The sequence below is a fragment of the Hemicordylus capensis genome, chromosome 3 (genome assembly GCF_027244095.1).
Source record: "Hemicordylus capensis ecotype Gifberg chromosome 3, rHemCap1.1.pri, whole genome shotgun sequence".
In the NCBI taxonomy this organism is placed as follows: domain Eukaryota; kingdom Metazoa; phylum Chordata; class Lepidosauria; order Squamata; family Cordylidae; genus Hemicordylus; species Hemicordylus capensis.
This window is the reverse complement of record NC_069659.1, coordinates 246753158-246772110: the sequence shown is the minus strand read 5'-3', so window position 1 is coordinate 246772110 and position 18953 is coordinate 246753158. Positions and strand designations below refer to the sequence as shown.

Below are 18953 nucleotides of genomic sequence, written 5' to 3'. Positions count from 1 at the left end.
GTATTAAAACCTGTTCAGAAAACAAACAAAATAAATATGTTTGTTTTAAACAAAACAAAACAAAACCCTGGGATTGGCAACTCAGAAAAACCGTGGTGACCCAAAAATTCAGCATAAAAAGGAATTATTATGTGTTGTTTTTAACTGTTAAAAATAAGAAAATGATAACAACGCAATTGTTGGTGGTGGGGAGGAAGAATGACTCAGATATTATAACTTGGATTTATAATTAGAAACAGTACGATAAAATGTTTTGCCACAGCAACATTTTAATTACATAACCAAATGCATGAATACATTTACAACATAAACAATTTGTAGTTGTACTCTTCTCAGTTTATTAAGTTCCACTTACTTGGTGGCAGGGTAAATAGCGTAGTTCAGATAAATATATTCAAAATCGTAATGATTCTACTTGAAGGACTTCCCACAAAAGTTAGTGTAGAAACTTCACAACTACAAAAATTGCTCCCGCTGACTCTGTTCTCCTTAAGAGCAGTATCCTAAAAGAAGAAGAACAACAACAAGGATGACATTTCTAAGCCAACATAACAAAATAACAGTAACTTAGTAGTTATAATATAAATTATGTTATTAGGACATAAATGTGTTAATGCAAATGTAATAATAAATAGTCTTGTCTCTGATGTATACATGTTTTACATGAGGTGCAAATTAGATGAGGGATGTAGCTCAATGAAGCAGAGAATAGGCTGATCCTAACAGAATTTCCAAAATTTTATTGGTCAATATATTGTGCCAAAGACTCATGCTTTATGAGGCTTTAAATATGGAGGATTGAATATTTCTGGGTTAATGCTATATTTCCCATTTAATATTAGTGTACACACCTATATCAGGCAGCAGCGATATAGGAAGGTGCTGAAAGGCATCATCTCATACTGCACAGGAAATGGCAATGGTCAACCCCTCCTGTATTCTACCAAAGACAACCACAGGGCTCTGTGGTTGCCAGGAGTCGGCACCGACTCGATGGCACAACTTTTCTTTTATATATCAGATATCTTTAACACACTTGAGTATTTCTTGATCTGTGAACCTCACAGAGTTCAGGGCAAGCTATTCCCCCCCTCTTCTCAGCAGAACTACCACTAACCAAACTATTCACCCTTCCTGCAACAGGAGCCCTGGTAGGCCCTGTGTCTACCCTGCCCAACACTAAAAGCAGCAGGAGAAAATGGGAGCAAAGGGTTAGGTTGAGCCTGGCGGTGGCTCTGGGACTTTTTGCTTTCTTCAAGCCATTTCTTACTCACTAGTTTTTCCTTCCTCGGTACTAAGAGTCACTGACAAACATCCAGATTAATTTACTGAATAGTACTTATCAGGGATTAGGCTAAATGGCTACTTAATTGGACTACTCAGGAGTAACTTAGGAAAGTGTTTTTCTTACAGTGGCTACTAGCCAGACTAACACCCCAAGAAATACCAACTGCTCCTTTATCCACCCCAATCCAGGGAGACATTTCTTACCATTATGAACAATAATCCTGTATTGCCTTTCTAAGCAGATCTCCATCTGCTTTTGCCTGACAATTCGTTGTGCTTCTGGAGATAGTCCATTCGGGTCCCGAGAGAACACAAAGGAATAGCTATCAGCACAAGTGCCATCTTCATTGAGCTCACGGCAGGAGTAGTGCAGAGCATATGTGTCATAGTCTGTGCTTATGACCCAGTGAGCATCATCTGGGAGAAACCATAAAAGAAGTAAGGAACTCAGTATCGAGAGTTCCACCATATACTTTGTCCCACCACCATATACTTTGAAGGCTGTTTTACACATTTATCTCCATCTCAGGAAAAGGTAAGCTGTGTGCGTTGATGTATGGCAGAAAACACACCCCATTGTCATTCAGATACTAGCAAGCATATGCTTCCTACAACTGAAATAAAATTTGTTTTATGGCAACATTAATTCTCATTAATTTCAACATTAGTGTTCTTATTTGTTTTTCAAGTTTGTAGATGGCCCTAAACTTCCGTCTCTGGGCAGTATTTAAAATGAAAATGTGTTAGGGCAGATTTAAATATTTAGTTGAGTCTATTTTTACTTTAAAATAAAGATATTAAAATATTCAAAATTTCTATACTGCCTTTTTGTCAGAGGCAGTTTACAGCAGTACACACATGCACATGTGAGTGCATGCACACACACAAAAAAACCACAAACCAACATGTCTTTTATGTGTTACATATGATTTTGGTATGCTTGAAAATGTAAATTGTGAAAAGTGACTAGGACAAACCTAAGTTTGCAAGTTGTTTCATAAACCTGTAGCCATTGTTTCCTGATTCATGTGTAATTTTCATGGCAAGTCTGAGTTTGCAATATGAGAAAAGGCCAAGGGGACCCCAAAGAGACAAACCCTGGGCAGCTCTCTATCTCCAAAGCCATCAAAAGGACAGAAAAGTAATGACTTCTCACAGTTTATTTGCTCATAGAGTCACTCTGCATAGCCAACATTTGAAAACAACCAGCAAAAGGATGCACCAACTTTGGTATTAAACATAATGGCATAGATAAGGACAACAACCTTTTGGACCCTGAATCCTTAGGAAGCTGTGTGTTTTGATGTCGTGGCTGGGCAAAGGTAAGCTCCCTGCAGAAGGTCAAAAACCAAAGGGGGAAACAGGATTTCCTCAAAGATATCTGTGACAAATTCAAGAAGAGTAGCAGTGCTGCCTCAAAAACAACAGGCTTCTGCTGCAGCAGAGAAGAACACATTTATTGTGGTGTATGTTTTCACGGTCCAGAGCCGACTTCATCAGATCCAAAAACTGGACCATGATTTGTGAAAGATTATGTGACACCCACTTCCCCCCTGCCCCACCATCAGCTACAGTCTTAAGTGGTACAGTCCATGCTGCCACCTCTCAGAATTCTGCTAACTTGCTCTATTGCATGTACAGCTATTTACACACAAACTCTCAGAAAAAGCTAAAAAGGAGTAAAAAAAGGAGCTGCAAAATCCTCCCTCCATAGAATTTGATCTCTAGAAGAATGCAGTTATTCAAACTGCACAGCTAAATTTTAAGGGTGTTAAAGAATGCCATTATCCTTCTATTCTATAGAAGTATTACACGTGTCGTTCTCTCTCTCACATGCCTTAGTCCCTTTTCTTAAAAATCTTGATGAAAAGGTATACTCACTTCCCTTCTGGAGATAGGCCGCCACACCCCAATACTTCATCCCAAACTTGGCAGGCTCCTCTGTGTCTGTGAAGGTGCCAACCATCTCAGCACAGAGTTCCCAGTTCCTGGGGAAAGGGAGAGATGGAAAACACAGTCAGCATTGGCTGTGCCTGAGCTTACAGGAAAAGGGATACAGAGATGGGATTTTAAGGGGAAATGAGTAAGAAGAAAATGTTCAGATCCTTGAGAGAAAACAGCCGAAAGGCAAAGGAGCCAAGTAACTCACTCCAGGAGTTGCACTCGTCCCTTGGCAGTAGCTGTCATCTTTCCATTCTCATCCACAAAAAACTGAGCTATCACATTGTCTTGAAGAAACAATCCTTCAGGGTCTTTCTTGGCCACTGCATACCAAGTTCCACTGTACTGCAGGGGAAAAAAGCTCTGATCAGGCCCGCACATAGGAGCAGGATAAAGGATGCAACATCAGGAGAGGAAATATGAAATGACACTGCTTCGTGGCTGCTGTTGCTGCTAATCTGCATGTAGACACAGATTTAATTTTTGATATAGCATTAGAAGCAGAGCTGTCACTGAATTTTTTGCAAAAAATGAAATTAGATGGAAATGTGAGTGTTGCTCTTGAAATGAAACATTTGAAGAATACCAAGAGATGCCAAAATATTTTCAGTAACATCATAGCAGGGGGAAATGCCCGATTCCAGTTATTTGCCTGCTGTGCTGGTTTTTTGTTTGCAAGGTTAATGTAAAGGAGATTACCTACCTGCAGCATGAAGTGGTAGAGTCCATTCTACTTCCTCAGCTCCCTAACCCTTCATTCTGCTTAGCCACATCACATAGATATCCAATGCAAATTATTACCTTTATTTGTCTTTCTACAGAACCTTACATAGACGCTCATAGTGTAACTTAAAACAGCATTCAGACATTTAAAATTCTGCAGAGCCAACTATTCCCCAAATGAAACATCTTGCCCCTTGAGGTCATTTTGGGAGGCCTTGCTCTGCATGCCTCAGAGGAAAGACCAATGACAACATGAGGAATGACTTTCTCTGCTCAACCTTTATTGTGATGTTGTTTAGTTTTATGATGTTAATCAGGTATTTTGACAATTTGGAAAATGATTATGATCTAAAGTGACATCAAAACATCCACACTGTATGCTTCTCAGGATCCAAATAAGAGAATTTGAGATCTAGTCCTTGGAACCTGATGTCTGGTTTATGTTGTCTTTAGATGTTAGACAGAATATGTCCAAATGAAGAGGCTACTTTCACAGAACAGTGGCTGACACCCTGACTAAATTTACTAAAGAAAGTCCTATTAAAATTTAGTAGTCCTTTAGAGCAACTCCTTAGTAATATTGAGTAATTATCAAAAATAATCACTAATTTAAATTTAATAACATCATTGGTGAAGGTTCATAGGAACATAGGAAGCTGCCATATAAACATTGTCATGATAAACATCAGGAAAAAACGTTGAATCCACTCCCATTTCCTACCAGAGAATCTACTCTCAGAACAACTCAGATACAACAAAACCCAGTGCTCCATGGGCTTGTTGTTTGTGGGTGGTTGGTACCCTATGTGCACTACACCACCACTCGCTCTGGGTCACCCCGTTGCCCCCCAAGTGGAATTATGGGGCTGATGAAATCCCCATTATTCCCTATGGGGGAAAAGCTTAAAGACATGCAAAGTTCAGAAAATCTTTTAAAATCACCCCTTTCACCAATTTCTTTGAAATCTGGGTGGCAGTGAGCACCTATTGGGGCACTACCACCTGACCCACTCTTCTACCCCCTAAAACCCTTTTTTGCCCCAAATCTGCCTCAAAGACATGCCAACTTCAAAAATGTTTTAAAAATTACCCCTTTGCCCAATTCCTTTGAAATCTGGGTGGTAGCTTCCTTGCGCCCATTGTGCACTACCATCCACCACAACCCACTCTGGGCCACCCTGGTGCCCCCCCGCAGGGAGTTATAACTAAGGCTGATGAAATCCCCATTATTTCCTATGGCAAAAAGCTTAAAGACACGTAAACTTCAAAAAATTCTTTAAAAATCACCCCTTTGCCCAATGTCTTTGAAATTTGGGTGGTAGCTTCCACCCATTGGGCACTACAACTCAACCCACTTTGGCCACAAAGTGGAGGTCCAAATCTCCAAATTTTTCAGGTCCAAATCTGGGGTGATTTTTTTTGTACCTGAATCTGGGCAATTGAGGACAGGGGTGATTTGCTTTGTCTACAGATCACCCAAATCAGCCAGATTCGGGTACGAATCATTTTGTACCTGAATCATTTCGCACATTCCTACTAAACACCCAGCTTCTTTATCCATGGTGTGAAAATAGTCTAAAATTCACTTCTTTGCAGTTGTAGAGTGGCTGGAAATGACTTCTGGTGTCACTCCTGGCTGCCATTTTAGAGCATGGAGCCATTCTGAGGCTCTTTCTTTAAAAAACAAACATTTTTGCCAAAAATTTGGCTGCTTTTCAAGTTGGGGGGGCATTTCTGGAGCTCTGCAGCCCTGGAGAGCAAGGTACTGTGCAGTTATATTCCCCCTCCTCCCCACCTTTTAGGCATTTTAAGGATTTTTTTTCCTGTTTGGATCCTAAACCACCACCACTCATTTGCATAGAGTTAAGGTTTCGTTATTTGCAGTTTCTGTATTTGAGCCTATAAGTGAGAACGGAACCCCCACAAATAATGAGGGCCACCTCCAGTCTATTTCTAGACTAGAGGGCAGCTACATTTTTGTGTTTGTCAGGCAAGGCAGCTGGTGCAAATGGCAGTTGTACCACAAAAGCAATGATTCCTATTTATGGCATGAAAGGCAGCGATATTATGTTATACTCCTGCAGTATAAACACTCCTTCTCACAAATAGACAGCAATGCAACCTGGTTTTGTTAGCATTCATGCTGGCATCAGACCCAAAGGCCACTTGTCCTGTCATGCTAAGGCACTAGCAGAGGGCTCCTAAGGTGGAACATGGAATCTTACAACCCAGAAAAGAGCTTAAACCAGCAACGTCTAGTTATGATGTGCCTGGTTAACACCAGTCATGCAGTCCTGGGCTGAATCAGGCAATGAGGAAAGCAGGAGTATAAATAGTGTTTCTGCATTCAGCAATCATATCATATAAGAGATGGTACTAAATGCAGCTGTATTGCCTAATGGAATGTATTCCCAATGATTGTCGATAATTCAGTGATTGATATGGGGGGGGGGAGGGAATCAGTTTTACAGAAACATAGTCCCAAATCTTTCCTTTAATAAGAAAATGTGGGTCCCAGAGCATGGTTTAAGGGCACATGATACAGCCACCTTGCTGGAGCTAAGCAGATCTTGGGTGGTCTGGGAAGCCTGGACAGAAGACCCATGAATGCCACCCTGGGGGAGGTGCTGTAGCCCAGTGGTAATTCATCTGCTTTGCATGCAGAAGGTCCCAGGTTCAATCCCTGCAAGTTCTTCACACCTGGCTTTCAGTTCACATCTCCCCTACAATGGAGGTGTGTGTTCTCATATTGGTCAAATTTACACCCAAGTCCCTGCAAACGATTGGGGAGCACTTCACACACATTTTGGGTTTTTCATTCTGCAAGTACAGCCCGATTTATATCTGGGCGACACTAAAAAAAAATTCCACTTTTTGCATTGGTTTTTTGGAGCAACTTCAAGCTAGCAGTAAAGTCTCTCAGTAAACCTGTGGTAAAGCCTGTTCTCTGGGAAAGCTCCTGGTGTCTGGGAGAGACGCCTGCCTGAAAGCTTGGAGAAACTGCTGCCAGTCAGTCACAGTGTAGGCAATACTGAGCAAGATGGACCAATGTTCTGACTTGGGATAAGGCAACTACCTAATTTCCTAATTCCACACAGATGAGCACCCTCCCCCCCCCACCACACATACTTTTCTCTGATCCAGCTCAGCAGTTGGCCCTGAATTTCCTTTTCCTGCTTTGTACATATTCATATTTCAGACTAAATTTAGACGGAGGCAGTCCAGCAGGGATTTTCTGGCTTCATCAGTAAGTTTGGGGTTCTGGTGCAATAGGAGTGGCTAGATGCCTTTTGCTCTGATGATACAATTTAGGGGACCTAGGAGAAAATTGCATGCAGATTACAACTGCTACACGCAGGGAGTAGAAAAGAAGGAAAGACAGCCTGAAATAACCTACTCGGTACTTGTCGAAGTTCTCCTGGACTTTGAAACTGCTCACTTGACAGTTCCGCTGTGCTAGGCATCCCCTGTCCGACAACCCCAAGGCCACCAGCATCAGCCAAGCTAGGACTCCCATTGTGCTCGCCATCTTGTTCCAATGATCCTGCAATAAACACACAGTGTTAATCCTCAGGGAAGGAAACAAGGTAGATGTCTCCCAAAACACTGTAAAGAAAAGTGAGGGAGTACAGTCTGTTTCAAAGCAGATGGAGGATGGAGCTGGTAGATGGGGTTTATCAAAAAGCCCACCCCAAAAATTAAAAAAATAATTAAAAAACAGAGAGAGAGAGAAAGAGAGAGAGAGAGAAAAACCCCTCTGTAGGTCTTCCTGGAGTTATCCTCTTTCATCAATATGCATCATAATCACCAGTATTGTTGTACTGGGCTGTGGTTGTAGTAAAGTATTGGGGGGAAAATAACCATAATCACCAGAAAATGGGACTCAAAGAGTTGTGCAGGATAGTTGTCGGTTCAGGTGCAGTGCGAATCCAAACAGCCAAGCTCTACTACTAAGGGGACGGGAAGCTGTGTACATGCTTTATAGCTCTGACTGGGGAGAAGCAGCTCCTTTGTAAACCCAGCAGGCAAAAGATCAATATTGTTAGTGGGAGGTGGGGAGAGACAGGAGCCTGATCGATTCCAGCTGCAGGTCAAGCTCTTCTCATAACAAAGTCCTTGCATAACTCTGCATCAGGGGGCAAAGGGAACTGCTGTGATCTTTGACGGCCCAGCTCGGCTGGCTATGCAGGTGGTGTTGCAAACACATGATTCCCCCTGGGTCTTAGACCAGATGATACCTCCCAGGTTTGTATAACACAAAATAAACACAAGACCAAGAAAGGAGGGGATCATAGTGGGGTGGGGGGGAAGAGAGAGAGGCTTGCTTGTGTTTTTGCCAGTGCAAAAATGTGTAGCATTTACAAAGTTAAGGCCAGAAAATCATGTGGTATTTTAATACCACAGATACTGTTAATCAGGTGAGAGTACATAGGAACATAGGAAACTGCCATATACTGAGTCAGACCATTGGTCTATCTAGCACAGTATTGTCTTCACAGACTGGCAGCGGCTTCTCCAAGGTTGCAGGCAGGAATCTCTCTCAGCCCTATCTTAGAGAAGCCAGGGAGAGAACTTGAAACCTTCTGCTCTTCCCAGAGCGGCTTCATCCCCTGAGGAGAATACCTTACAGTGCTCACACATCAAGTCTCCCATTCATATGCAACCAGGGCAGACCCTGCTTAGCTATGGGGACAAGTCATGCTTGCTACCACAAGACCAGTAATAATGAGATACTAAGGCTATTCAAACGAGCAGCTAATCCCAGGCTTGGGCAGCTCTGCCTGGGTTGGCTGCCCATGTGAAGCACTGGGATCGAGGCCGATCCTGGCGTTGCCTCCCCAACAAGCATAGGAATTTACCCTAAGCTTTAACCTGGGTTAAAGGGTGCGAGCGTGCCCTTTATCCCAGGTTTGGAGTTGTGTGTTTGCTCGGGCTGTGTGCAGCCCGAGCAGACACAGAGCTGCGTGCCTAGAGTGCCCAACTCACATGGAAATCCCTAAATTAGGGCTGCTCAGCTTCGGCCCTCCTGCAGATGTTGGCCTACCACTCCCATAATTACTGGCTGTTGGCTACTGTGGCTGGGGATTATGGGACCTGCATTCCAAAAACAGCTGGGGAACCTAAATGGAGCAGGCCTGAGCTAAATGCTCCACGTTGCTTTGTTTAGGGATTCTTGGTGGCCGAGATTTATTTTCCCAGCCTCTAGAGATCCATGCTGCCAGAAGCCACATGGATCACATGGGAGTGCAAGCAGCACGTCCCACACACCAACCAGAATTGTCTGGGGGGAAGGTAAGCTCGATCTTGCCTCCCCCCCACCCTCCCCGTCCCCTCCTGCAGAAAATGGTTGTGTGCTCAACCTTACTGTTCATCACACAAGTCTTGTAAGATTCATTTCGTCCAGCGCTAGGGTATGAAGAAGTCCATTCTGAAATTAAAAACTAGAGAGATTGAGATACATGCACAATAAGTCATGCTAGAAGTATGCACTTAGTAATTCCAGGTTTCTCCCTGGCCTAAATACTGTTGATCCAAATATGCTATGGGAAATTACATATTGTATGAGATGTGCTGTAAATTAAGAAGGGCTTTCATGGCTTTCTGCTTCCAAACGATGAGAGCCATGGTGCTGGGAGGCTGCTATGAACAAATGCTGTTTGGGGAGAGACTACCTGTGTCTGCAGTGAGCAAATACTGGAGATTTTAGGCCACTAATGACTAAGCTACTCACTTGATCAAGAAATGAAGAATAATTAACTTTCCACTCTGTGGGTCTGTCCTCCTCCTTGGCAGTAATTCCTTCTAAAATGCCCCAGGGGAGGGCTGGGCAAGAGGCAGAGACAGGCAGCTGATCCCACTGGTGTTTATTCAGTGAGGTACGGGCAGTGGTTTAAACTCACTCCACCTGCCCTCTGGCCATCCTTCAGGGCTTATTTCCCCACAACTCCCTCGCTGTCTCAACTGGTGCTATTGGCTGGCTACAGGAAATGGAACTGGTCCTCTCGTGGGCCAGGGGCTCCCCCGTCCTCTGCACCAATGTCAGGCAATTGCCGGCTCAGCAGGATCCCCTTGGCTCCTCTTTCTGGCTCACACGCTGCTTTTTGGAAAACTCACTACTTGCCTGGACAAATGAAGTTTTAATTTATTGTCAATGGTAGAAGTTTCACACAATTACTTGTAATGTAGTGATATGTGTGCATTTGGATGTGAAGAGAAAATGTTTTTAAAACCATGCTACCTGCTGTAAAAATAATATTCGTCATCACTGTAAATGGGGAGCGGGAAATGTTATTTAATTTTATGATAGCTTTTGTAGCATTCAAAGCCATCATGTTGATATAGCAGATGGGCAAAGCAACAGAATCTAAACTCGCATATAGCATTTTCTATAGCACAGTGATTCCCAACCTGTGGTCTGTGGATCACTGGTGGTCCATGAGGATACTGCAGGTGGTCCAATGGGGGTGGGGGTGGGAATAAAGATAATATAATAATATAATCTTGTGTGTCTCTTATGTAGCCTCTTGTGCCACATATCATCCTGCTCTGGAGGATCCCACCCAACCCTCAGATGGGCAGATTTGGTGGGCGGCGGTGGTTGGACTGAAGGAAGGGGGGAATTGCCTCCATTTTGTGTCTCCCCATTAGGTAAGTGTTATTTTCCCCCTCTAGTAGGCCTACTGCAGGTAAATGTATTATGATGAATGCAATTTGTTTGTGAGTCAGCATAGATTATTAGAAATAGCTGCATTTTTAATAAGCCTTGATATATAAGAGTGACTCCCATCAGTCAAAGGCTATGTTTAAAATGTTTAAAATGGCTTGCTTAGGTGGTGGTCTGCAAAAGCTTTTGATGGTAATTTAGTGGTCCTCATAAAGGAAAGGGTTGGGAACTGTAGTCATAGAACTTCTCTTAAATCATCTTGATAATCCTTACACAATTCTGGAAAATAAGTTAATATTATTATTACCCCTTCATTGCAGATGGGGGTCCTGAGGCCAACACAGTAGTTTTACCAAGACCCCTCAGTGAATCTGTTAGAAGCAAGATATGAACCCAGGGCTGCATGATTTGTCATTTAGCAACTTAACTATTTCCCGGGGCGAATCTAGTTTGGGGCAGCAAAGAGGTGGCAAAGGACATTATTAGGAGAGTGAAGTTTTTACAGTACTTATAGGATACAAGTACTTTAAAAACTTAGAAAAATAAGGCAACAAATGTTGTTAATTTAGCTTGTTAATGAAGCTTTCAGGAAATATTTTGAGGGAAACTCCTGCTACCTCTTGCTACCCTTTGGAGTCATCCCTGTCTATCTCTCTGTCCTCTTTGATATCCCTGTTAGGCTCCCCAAGAGTCACATTCATACTCTTTTAAAAAAAATCTTGTAAAATACTTCATAGTCCACAATTTAGTCTGAAAATTATTATCTTTTTTTTTAATCCTTTGCATTTTGCAGTGTACAAAGTACTTTATAGTACTTTCAACAACCCTGTGAGTTATGTTAGGCTAAAAGATGGCAAGGCACAGGTGACTGAGAGCCACTTTACCATAAAATATTTCCTAAATGGACATGATCGTCATGTAGGCAAAACATATATGCCATCACGTGCAGAGCTTACATGAGTGTTTATTTCACTACATGTTTCTCCTACATTGAAGTTACATCCAAGTAATGTGTGAAGTCATATACACAGCAACTGTGGAATGGGATTTGGTCCTGGTCAGTCACGTGATCTAACTTCCAACACTCTTTCTTGTGTTCAGCATAGTAACTTTTAAAGGTATGTGGTATTTTATTTGCTCTTTGTTTTACAATTGTATTTATTTTATTTATATTTCAAATTTTGTACTGCCCCAAACTTCCATCTCTGGGTGGTTTACAACAACATAAAATAGATTATTTAAAACAAAAACAAACAAAAAACTTAAAACAATTTAAAATCACAAACCAGTTTAAAAGATTGGGTGAAAAAATAAGTATTTCGAGACTTTTAAAAAGTTGTCAGAGATGGGGAGGCTCTTATTTCAGCCGGGAGGGCATTCCAGAGTCTCGGAGGAGCAGCAGAGAAGGTTTGTCCGTTCGTTCCAGAGTCACAGGGCAGCAGCAGAGAAGGTCTGTCCGTGCGTAGCCACCAGATGAACTGGTGGCAACTGCAGATGAACCTCTCCGGATGATCTCAAGGGTAGGTGTGGCTCATGGCAAAGAAGATTTTCTCTTAAATACCTAGGGCTCTTTTAGTATAGGAGTAATATGGTCTTGCCGAGATGACCCAGACACCAACCAGGCTGCTGCATTCTGTACCAACTGCAGTTTCTGGACTACAGAAACTGTCTGTTATTGGGTGTAGTGTATTTAAGCCCAGCCTTTGTCTCAGAGCAAGCCCACATGGGGGAAAGAAAAATGCTGAATCATTCTCTCCATGTTTGCTCAACAAAGGCTGTTCCTTTTAAAAACTTAAACTGATTCCTCAGTAGCTGATTTGCTGCCACCACACCCTAATTATTATAGGGTTTGCCCCCCCCATTTGGGTGAATGTCCAGGGAGACCCCCCCCTTCCCTTTTCCAAGGGAAAAGTCCAAAAGCCCTCCCACGTGAAGCCTACACGTGATGAGCACACTTGGTAGAGTGAGTTGCTGAGCAATTAGACTTGAGATGTATTTGCACCAGAGTAAAAACCCCTTTTTCCTGAGTTAAAAATCCACTCATAGACAGGTAAAATACAAAGAACAAAAAGAGAAAAGCTTTATTCAAAATACTACAGACTGCTTCCGTCTGAGGCTTTCTCAGCTTTTAATTACAGGTACATGAAACATTCAGTAGTTGCAAGAAAACATCAAGAAGCACCCTCAAATGATATTGGGGAGGCACACTTTAAAAATGGTGGTTACCCAGTTGCATAAAACATAAAAGTAAGAAAGTAGAAAAAAGCACCTTTGGGAGTCTACAGAGACTTTTGCAATGCCCTAGTTAGAAAGAAAGGGCAGAGGCTCAGGTTCTCTTAGTTTGTTATGTTACAAATAAAAACACAATAAATCATTTGTAAGGATTTGCATAGCACAAAAAGAAAGAAATCTAACGTGAGCTAACAAACAGTTCCCTTGCTAAACCCTTCAGAAGCCCAGAAGCCTTGGCTTCCTTCCCCCATGAAACTCACCCCAAATGGTTTATTGTGTTTTTATTTGTAACATAACAAACTAAGAGAAACTGAGCCTCTGCCCTTTCTTTCCAATTAAGGCATTGCAAAAGTCTCTGTAGACTCCCAAAGGTGCTTCCGTTTGTTGGACCTCAATTTCTTGGCAACCAGTTTCACGGGATGACCCCTGGTTCTAGCGTTATGTCTGTGTGAGAGAGAAATTTCTCTCTATCCACTTTCTCTACACCATGCATGATTTTATAGACCTTTATCATGTCTCCCTGCAGTCGTCTGTTTTCTAAAATAAAAAGCCTCAGGTGTTGTAGCCTTGTCTCATAAGGAAGGTGCTCTAGGCCCCTGATCATCTTGATTGCCCTCTTCTGCACCTTTTTTATTTCCACAATGTCCTTTTTTAGATGTAGTGACCATAATTGTACGCATTACTCCAGGTGTGGCTGCACCATAGTTTTGTATAAGGGCATTATAATATTAGCAGTTTTATTTTCAGTCCCCTTCTTAATGATCCCTAGCATGGAATTGGCCTTTTTCACAGCTGCCACACATTGGGTCCACACTTTCAATGGGCTGTCCACCACAACCCCAAGATCCCTCTCCTGATCAGTCACTGACAGCTCAGATCCCATCAGCATATACTCGAAGTTGGGGTTTTTTGTCCCAATGTGCATTACTTTACACTTGCCAGCATTGAACCGTATTTGCCATTTTGTCGCCCACACACCCAGTTTGGAGAGATCCTTTTGGAGCTTCTCACAATTTGTTTTGGACTTCACTACCCAAAAGAGTTCAGTATCATCTGCAAATCTGGCCACTGCTCTGCTTACCCCAACTTCTAGATCATTTGTAAATAAATTAAAAAGCACCAGTCCCAATATAAAACTTACCGTTTCGTATTTTGATTTCCTGTTGGAAAAGAGAACATAAGAACAGTCCTGCTGGATCAGGTCCAAGGCCTTTCTAGTCCAGCATCCTGTTTCACACAGTGGCCCAACAGATGCCTCTGGGGAGCCCACAGGCAAAAGGTGAGCAGCCTTCTCTCTTGCTTTTGCTCCCATGCAACTGGTATTTAGAGGCATTGTGCTTCTGAGCCTGGAGGTAGACCCTAGCCACCAGACTAGTAGCCATTGATAGACCTGCCCTCCATGAATTTGTCTAAGCCCCTTAGAACAAAAAGAATTTTTATATTATTATTCTTTAATTGTGCATCTGAAGAACGTACTGGGCTTTGCTGCATATTCCGTTCAAGTTACCAGTCCCAACATTCAAATAAACTGAGAACCATTTTTATAGGGATTAACAAGTATAGTCCTGGTATTGTTTTTGGTCCTTCCAGACACAGGAAGAATATAAAATTACATGATACAAATGTACACAATAATGCTGGCCATGGATTGTGAGCCTTTCTATGTAAACTATGAGATAGTATCCCTAGAATTATATTTTTTTCCCTTCTTGCTACATTTCTTTTATTGTTATATAAAAGGTTTATTTTTCTCCTGTTCAGGCAAGTTGCATTGCCTCTTGGTCAATATTTGTGCTGAAGTTTCAACATCTCTAGAAGCATTAGAGAAATTCTGTTAAATATTCTCCAGGGATGTAATCCAGAGCAAGTCAGCATGACAGCATCAGTCAGGCCCAAACTAGATGAGAATGGAAATCCTGCCCAACACCTCCCACCCCACCCCACCCCACTACCAAGCAGACCCATTCCTCCACTCAAACTTTTAGGGTTTTTTAATTTTTAAAAGGAGATCAGAGAAATGACACGATTGTGCACCACATCTCATTTGGACCTTACCTCTTTCTTAACTTCTGTGTTTTTAAGGGGCATAACATATGCACTGAATCAAGTTTCACATATTGTGACAGATTCCAAATAAAAGCTAGAATAAAGTACAGCCCATGTGATGCAGTGTAGTGCACAGGGTGTCAGACTGTGATGGAGACCTGTGTTCAAACTGTACTCAGCCACAAGGAAGGACAGGATAAAACAAATAATAAGAGCACTAACTAGATTCCAAATGCTAAATCACGGGTTTCAAACTGTGTTTGACGATTAAGGGGAGATGATTAAGGGGAGACATGATAGAGCTCCATAAACCATTGTGTATGGTGTTGAGAGAGTGCAGAAACATTTCTCCCTCTCTCACAAGACTACAAGCAAGTGTCATCTCATGAAACTGAAATGTAGGACCAACAAAAAGAAGTACTTTTTCACACAGTGCATTATTAACCTATGGAATTCTCTGCCATGGGATGTGGTGATGGGTAGCAGCTTGGATGGCTTTAAAAGGGGCTTAGACAAATTCATGGAGGACAGGTCTATCAATGGCTACTAGTCTTGATGGTTATAAGCTGCCTCCACACACACAGGCAGTATAGTTTTGAATCCCAGTTGCAGGGAAGCAACAGGAGGAGAGAGGGCATGCCTTCATCTCTTGCCTGTGGGCTTCCCAAAGCATCTAGTAGGCCAGTGTGGGATACAGGATGCTGGACTAGATAGGCCTTGGGCCTGATCCAGCAGGGCTGCTCTTATGTTCTTAAGTTCCAGGGAACCCTGTGATATGTCACATAGAGAAAGTCAGTCATTGTAGATAAGCTTCCCTGAAAGATAGCTTGTCTGCTACTACTGATCTTTCTTTGCAATGTACAGACTCAGATGAGTATTGGGCATGCTCAGTCTAGAGCAGGGCTGCACTGCTTTAGCTCTCCAGCCGTTTTTGAACTACAACTCCCATCACCTCCAGCCACAGTGGCCAGTACTCAGGGTTTATGGGAATTGTAGTCTAGCATCTGCAAGAGGGCTGAAGTTGTGCAGCCCTAGTATGCTCTAGAACAGGAGTTCCCAACCTTGGGTCCCCAGATGTTGTTGGAATACAACTCCCATCATCCACTGTAACAATAAGCAAGGTCCACCCTGGTTGCGTTTTAATTGGAGACTACATGTGAGCACAGTAAGATATTCTTAGATGTTGGTTTTGAGCAATATATAAATATGTTAAATAAAATTAAAATAAATAAAATATTCTCCTGAGGGGATGTGGCTGCTCTGGGGAGAGCAGCTGTCTGCTTGCTTGCAGAAGGTTCCAAGTTCCCTCCCTGGCATCTCCAAGATAGGGCTGAGAGAGACTCCTGCATGTAACCTTGGAGAAGCCGCTGCCAGTCTGTGTAAACAATACTGAGCTATATAGACCTAAAGTCTGACATGGTATAAGGCAGCTTCCTATGTTCCTATGGGAATTCCTGCCCTAAAACACTTCACTGGAGCCCAAAAGTCACTGCCCTACTTCGTTTAACTTTTCATTGTAAACAAAGTGCTGGCAGTTGCAAAACGACCGTGAGCTAGTCATATTGTGATGTACAAGGTTCAGAACAGTGACTTTCTATCAGTAAATACACACATGCATGAAATGCATGCCAGTCCTTCAGTTCTGTCTGTTCTTTCAGAGTCAGAGCTTCTGGACTTGCATCAGCAATGTAGTACTTTAAAGGAAGTGCTCAGACACATGCAAGTGATGCCTTGCCTTGTCAAAATATTCAGTATGTTTTCTGCTTTCCCAGAAACAAATGTTACTTTCCCAGAAGCAAAACATTCACTGTGTTTTCTGTTCGGTCCTGCATACAAGGTGGTAAGTGATTGTAGAACATATCTTTCTAGCTCATCTTGAGGACTACTGCTTACATTAATTCAAAGTTTCCCTTACCAAGAACAGGCTCAGATGCTTAAAACCACTTCTTACAAAAGCAGTTACTGAATTCTCCAAATGAAGAACTTTCTCCCTTAGGTCTAACGTGGGGTTCCCATTTTTTAGAAACCAAACTCTGCTCCTGCAAGGCAGAGGGGTGGGTTGAAAACAAGTGAAGAATGGTTATTGGCTGCTTGGTCTGTAACCGGAATGATTAAGGGTCCGAACCACTTATAACAGGGAGATGCATGAGCACTTCTGACCCATGTCTCCCCAGCAAAGTGTAATTGAAGAAACAAGTGTGATGTGGTATCACTGTATTAACATTTCCCCACCCCTCACAACCAGCAATGAACCACAATGAAGTGTACCAGGGGGCAGGAGGACAGCATGATGGCATATTGTGCAGTTTTTCACTGTCCGGGAGATAGCGTGCAGTGTGTGCCTCAGTGTGACTCAAACATATATATGTTTGAGACTTGGCTTACAACCAAATATTCCAGCTTAGCTGTGGAGGTGCCTGTTAAAGATTAGTCATCAGAGTCTTAGCAAGTACTTAGGTCCCACAGAGCAAAAAACAACAGAGCAAGTGAGTTACCCCCTTTCCTTGACAGAACAAATTGTCCACAAGCATTATATGCAAGTAGATTAAAAACTGACATCCATATTTTGAATACCAAGGTACCATTATTGTTTCTCTTTTTCTTTCGAAAAACCATTCTGAATGAGCCACATTTGCTGCTGTCACCATGGTTACGCTCAGATGTAAACACCAAACCAAAGAACTGGAACCTTATAAATACCTTTGGCATTTACATGCTACTTGAGTCTATTTAAATAGCCACATGTCTGTTGGTTATCCTTCTTAGGAGTTTCCATGTACTGTAGGAGCTCAGGGATGACGTATCACTAAGAACCATTCCATAAATAGTCTTATTTGCTGTAGTAACTGCAATCGTCAGAGAAAAACCATGTAATACATGTTAAAACAACAAGCCATGCGTCATGTTAACATTATTTTGAAACAACAACAGTGCTGTAAAACAACAACAACAACCCAGCACCTAACTCATCACATTTATAAAATGCTGTAATATTTGTATGGAATAAAGTCAGAATCAAAAACCTGGACTAGCTTCTCCATCTTTTTGACCTGAAAACAAAATAATTGGTTTCATAATCTACGCTTAAAAATATATGTGTGGGGAAAAAGTGCCTCGCTGACGTATATTGTATTTCTTTATATATAATGTTTATTTTAGTTTAAATGTAAAGTTATGTTAAACCACCTCTAAGTTTAAGGTAAATAACAGTGCAATTCTATCTGTGTTTACTCAGCAGTAAACCCACGGGGGTCTAATGGGACTTATTCCCACACTAATTTTGAGCTAATCCCACTGAACCCATTGGGATTTCTTGCTGAGTAAACGTGCAGAGGATTGGGATTGTTAGTGAAAATCTGTTGATCATGTTATGTGTTTTGTAGTCTCTGTTTTTAATTGTTAATTGGTTTTAATTTATTTGTTTTAATGTAAACCACCCTGAGCCATTTTTGAATGAATGAATGAATGAACGAATGAATGAACTTACCTAAGAAAGTGAGCATAGAATTGCTTCCTTTAAGGCTGTAATCCAATGCACACTTACTCTCAAGTCCCGCTGAACCAAGTGGCTTATATGATATGCAGCGTTATGGGGATGTAATGCTCCACCCTAGGGCTGCTATTTGCTCCTAAGGCAGTCCTGATGCTGTTCAGAAGCAAAGGTTGTGCAAGCAATGCTACTGTAGTTTCCCCCATTCACAGCAATGGGGGAAACTGCATTAGTGCTGCTTGTGCAACTGCTGCTTCTGAACAGTGTCTGGGCTGCTTTAGGAGTCCAGAGCAGCTCCAGGGCAGAGTGTTATGTCTCCATAATGCTGCACATCATGTAAGCCAGTGGAACTGATTTCTGAGTAAACCTATTTAGGACTGCACTGTTAATATTGCCTAAATCAACGTTATAATATTTACCTGAATAGAAGGTGACCCTGAGTTTAAGATGACCCACTTTAAAAATATGGGTTAAATACTGGTTATACTATTTACCCAAAAGGAAGAGGACCCTGAATCTTACATCACACACACACACACACCATTTCTAACATCAAAGGACTTGGAAAAA

At 42.0% G+C, this 18953-nt stretch overlaps 1 protein-coding gene across 1 annotated transcript; it reads right to left on the bottom strand.

Annotated features, from left to right (window-relative positions):
- Positions 1-249: 249 nt before the first annotated feature.
- On the bottom strand, positions 250-7975 carry RBP4 (retinol binding protein 4). The gene is made up of 6 exons (XM_053311565.1): positions 7822-7975; positions 7349-7495; positions 3437-3573; positions 3169-3275; positions 1492-1704; positions 250-503 (listed from the first exon to the last, which is right to left on the bottom strand). The coding sequence occupies exons 2-6, from the start codon at positions 7478-7480 to the stop codon at positions 490-492; spliced, it is 603 nt and encodes a 200-aa protein (XP_053167540.1). The 5' UTR covers positions 7481-7495; positions 7822-7975; the 3' UTR covers positions 250-489.
- Positions 7976-18953: the final 10978 nt, after the last annotated feature.

What these genes read in the sequence shown, in the direction of transcription:
- RBP4 (XM_053311565.1), bottom strand. Translation starts at nt 7,480, where the DNA reads ATGGCGAGCACAATGGGAGTCCTAGCTTGGCTGATGCTGGTGGCCTTG. An exon ending in AGAACTTCGACAAGTACCGA is followed by an intron (nt 3,574 to 7,348) that starts GTAGGTTATTTC and finishes TTTCCCCTGCAG; the next exon opens with TACAGTGGAACTTGGTATGC. An exon ending in GGACGAGTGCAACTCCTGGA is followed by an intron (nt 3,276 to 3,436) that starts GTGAGTTACTTG and finishes CCCTTTCCCCAG; the next exon opens with GAACTGGGAACTCTGTGCTG.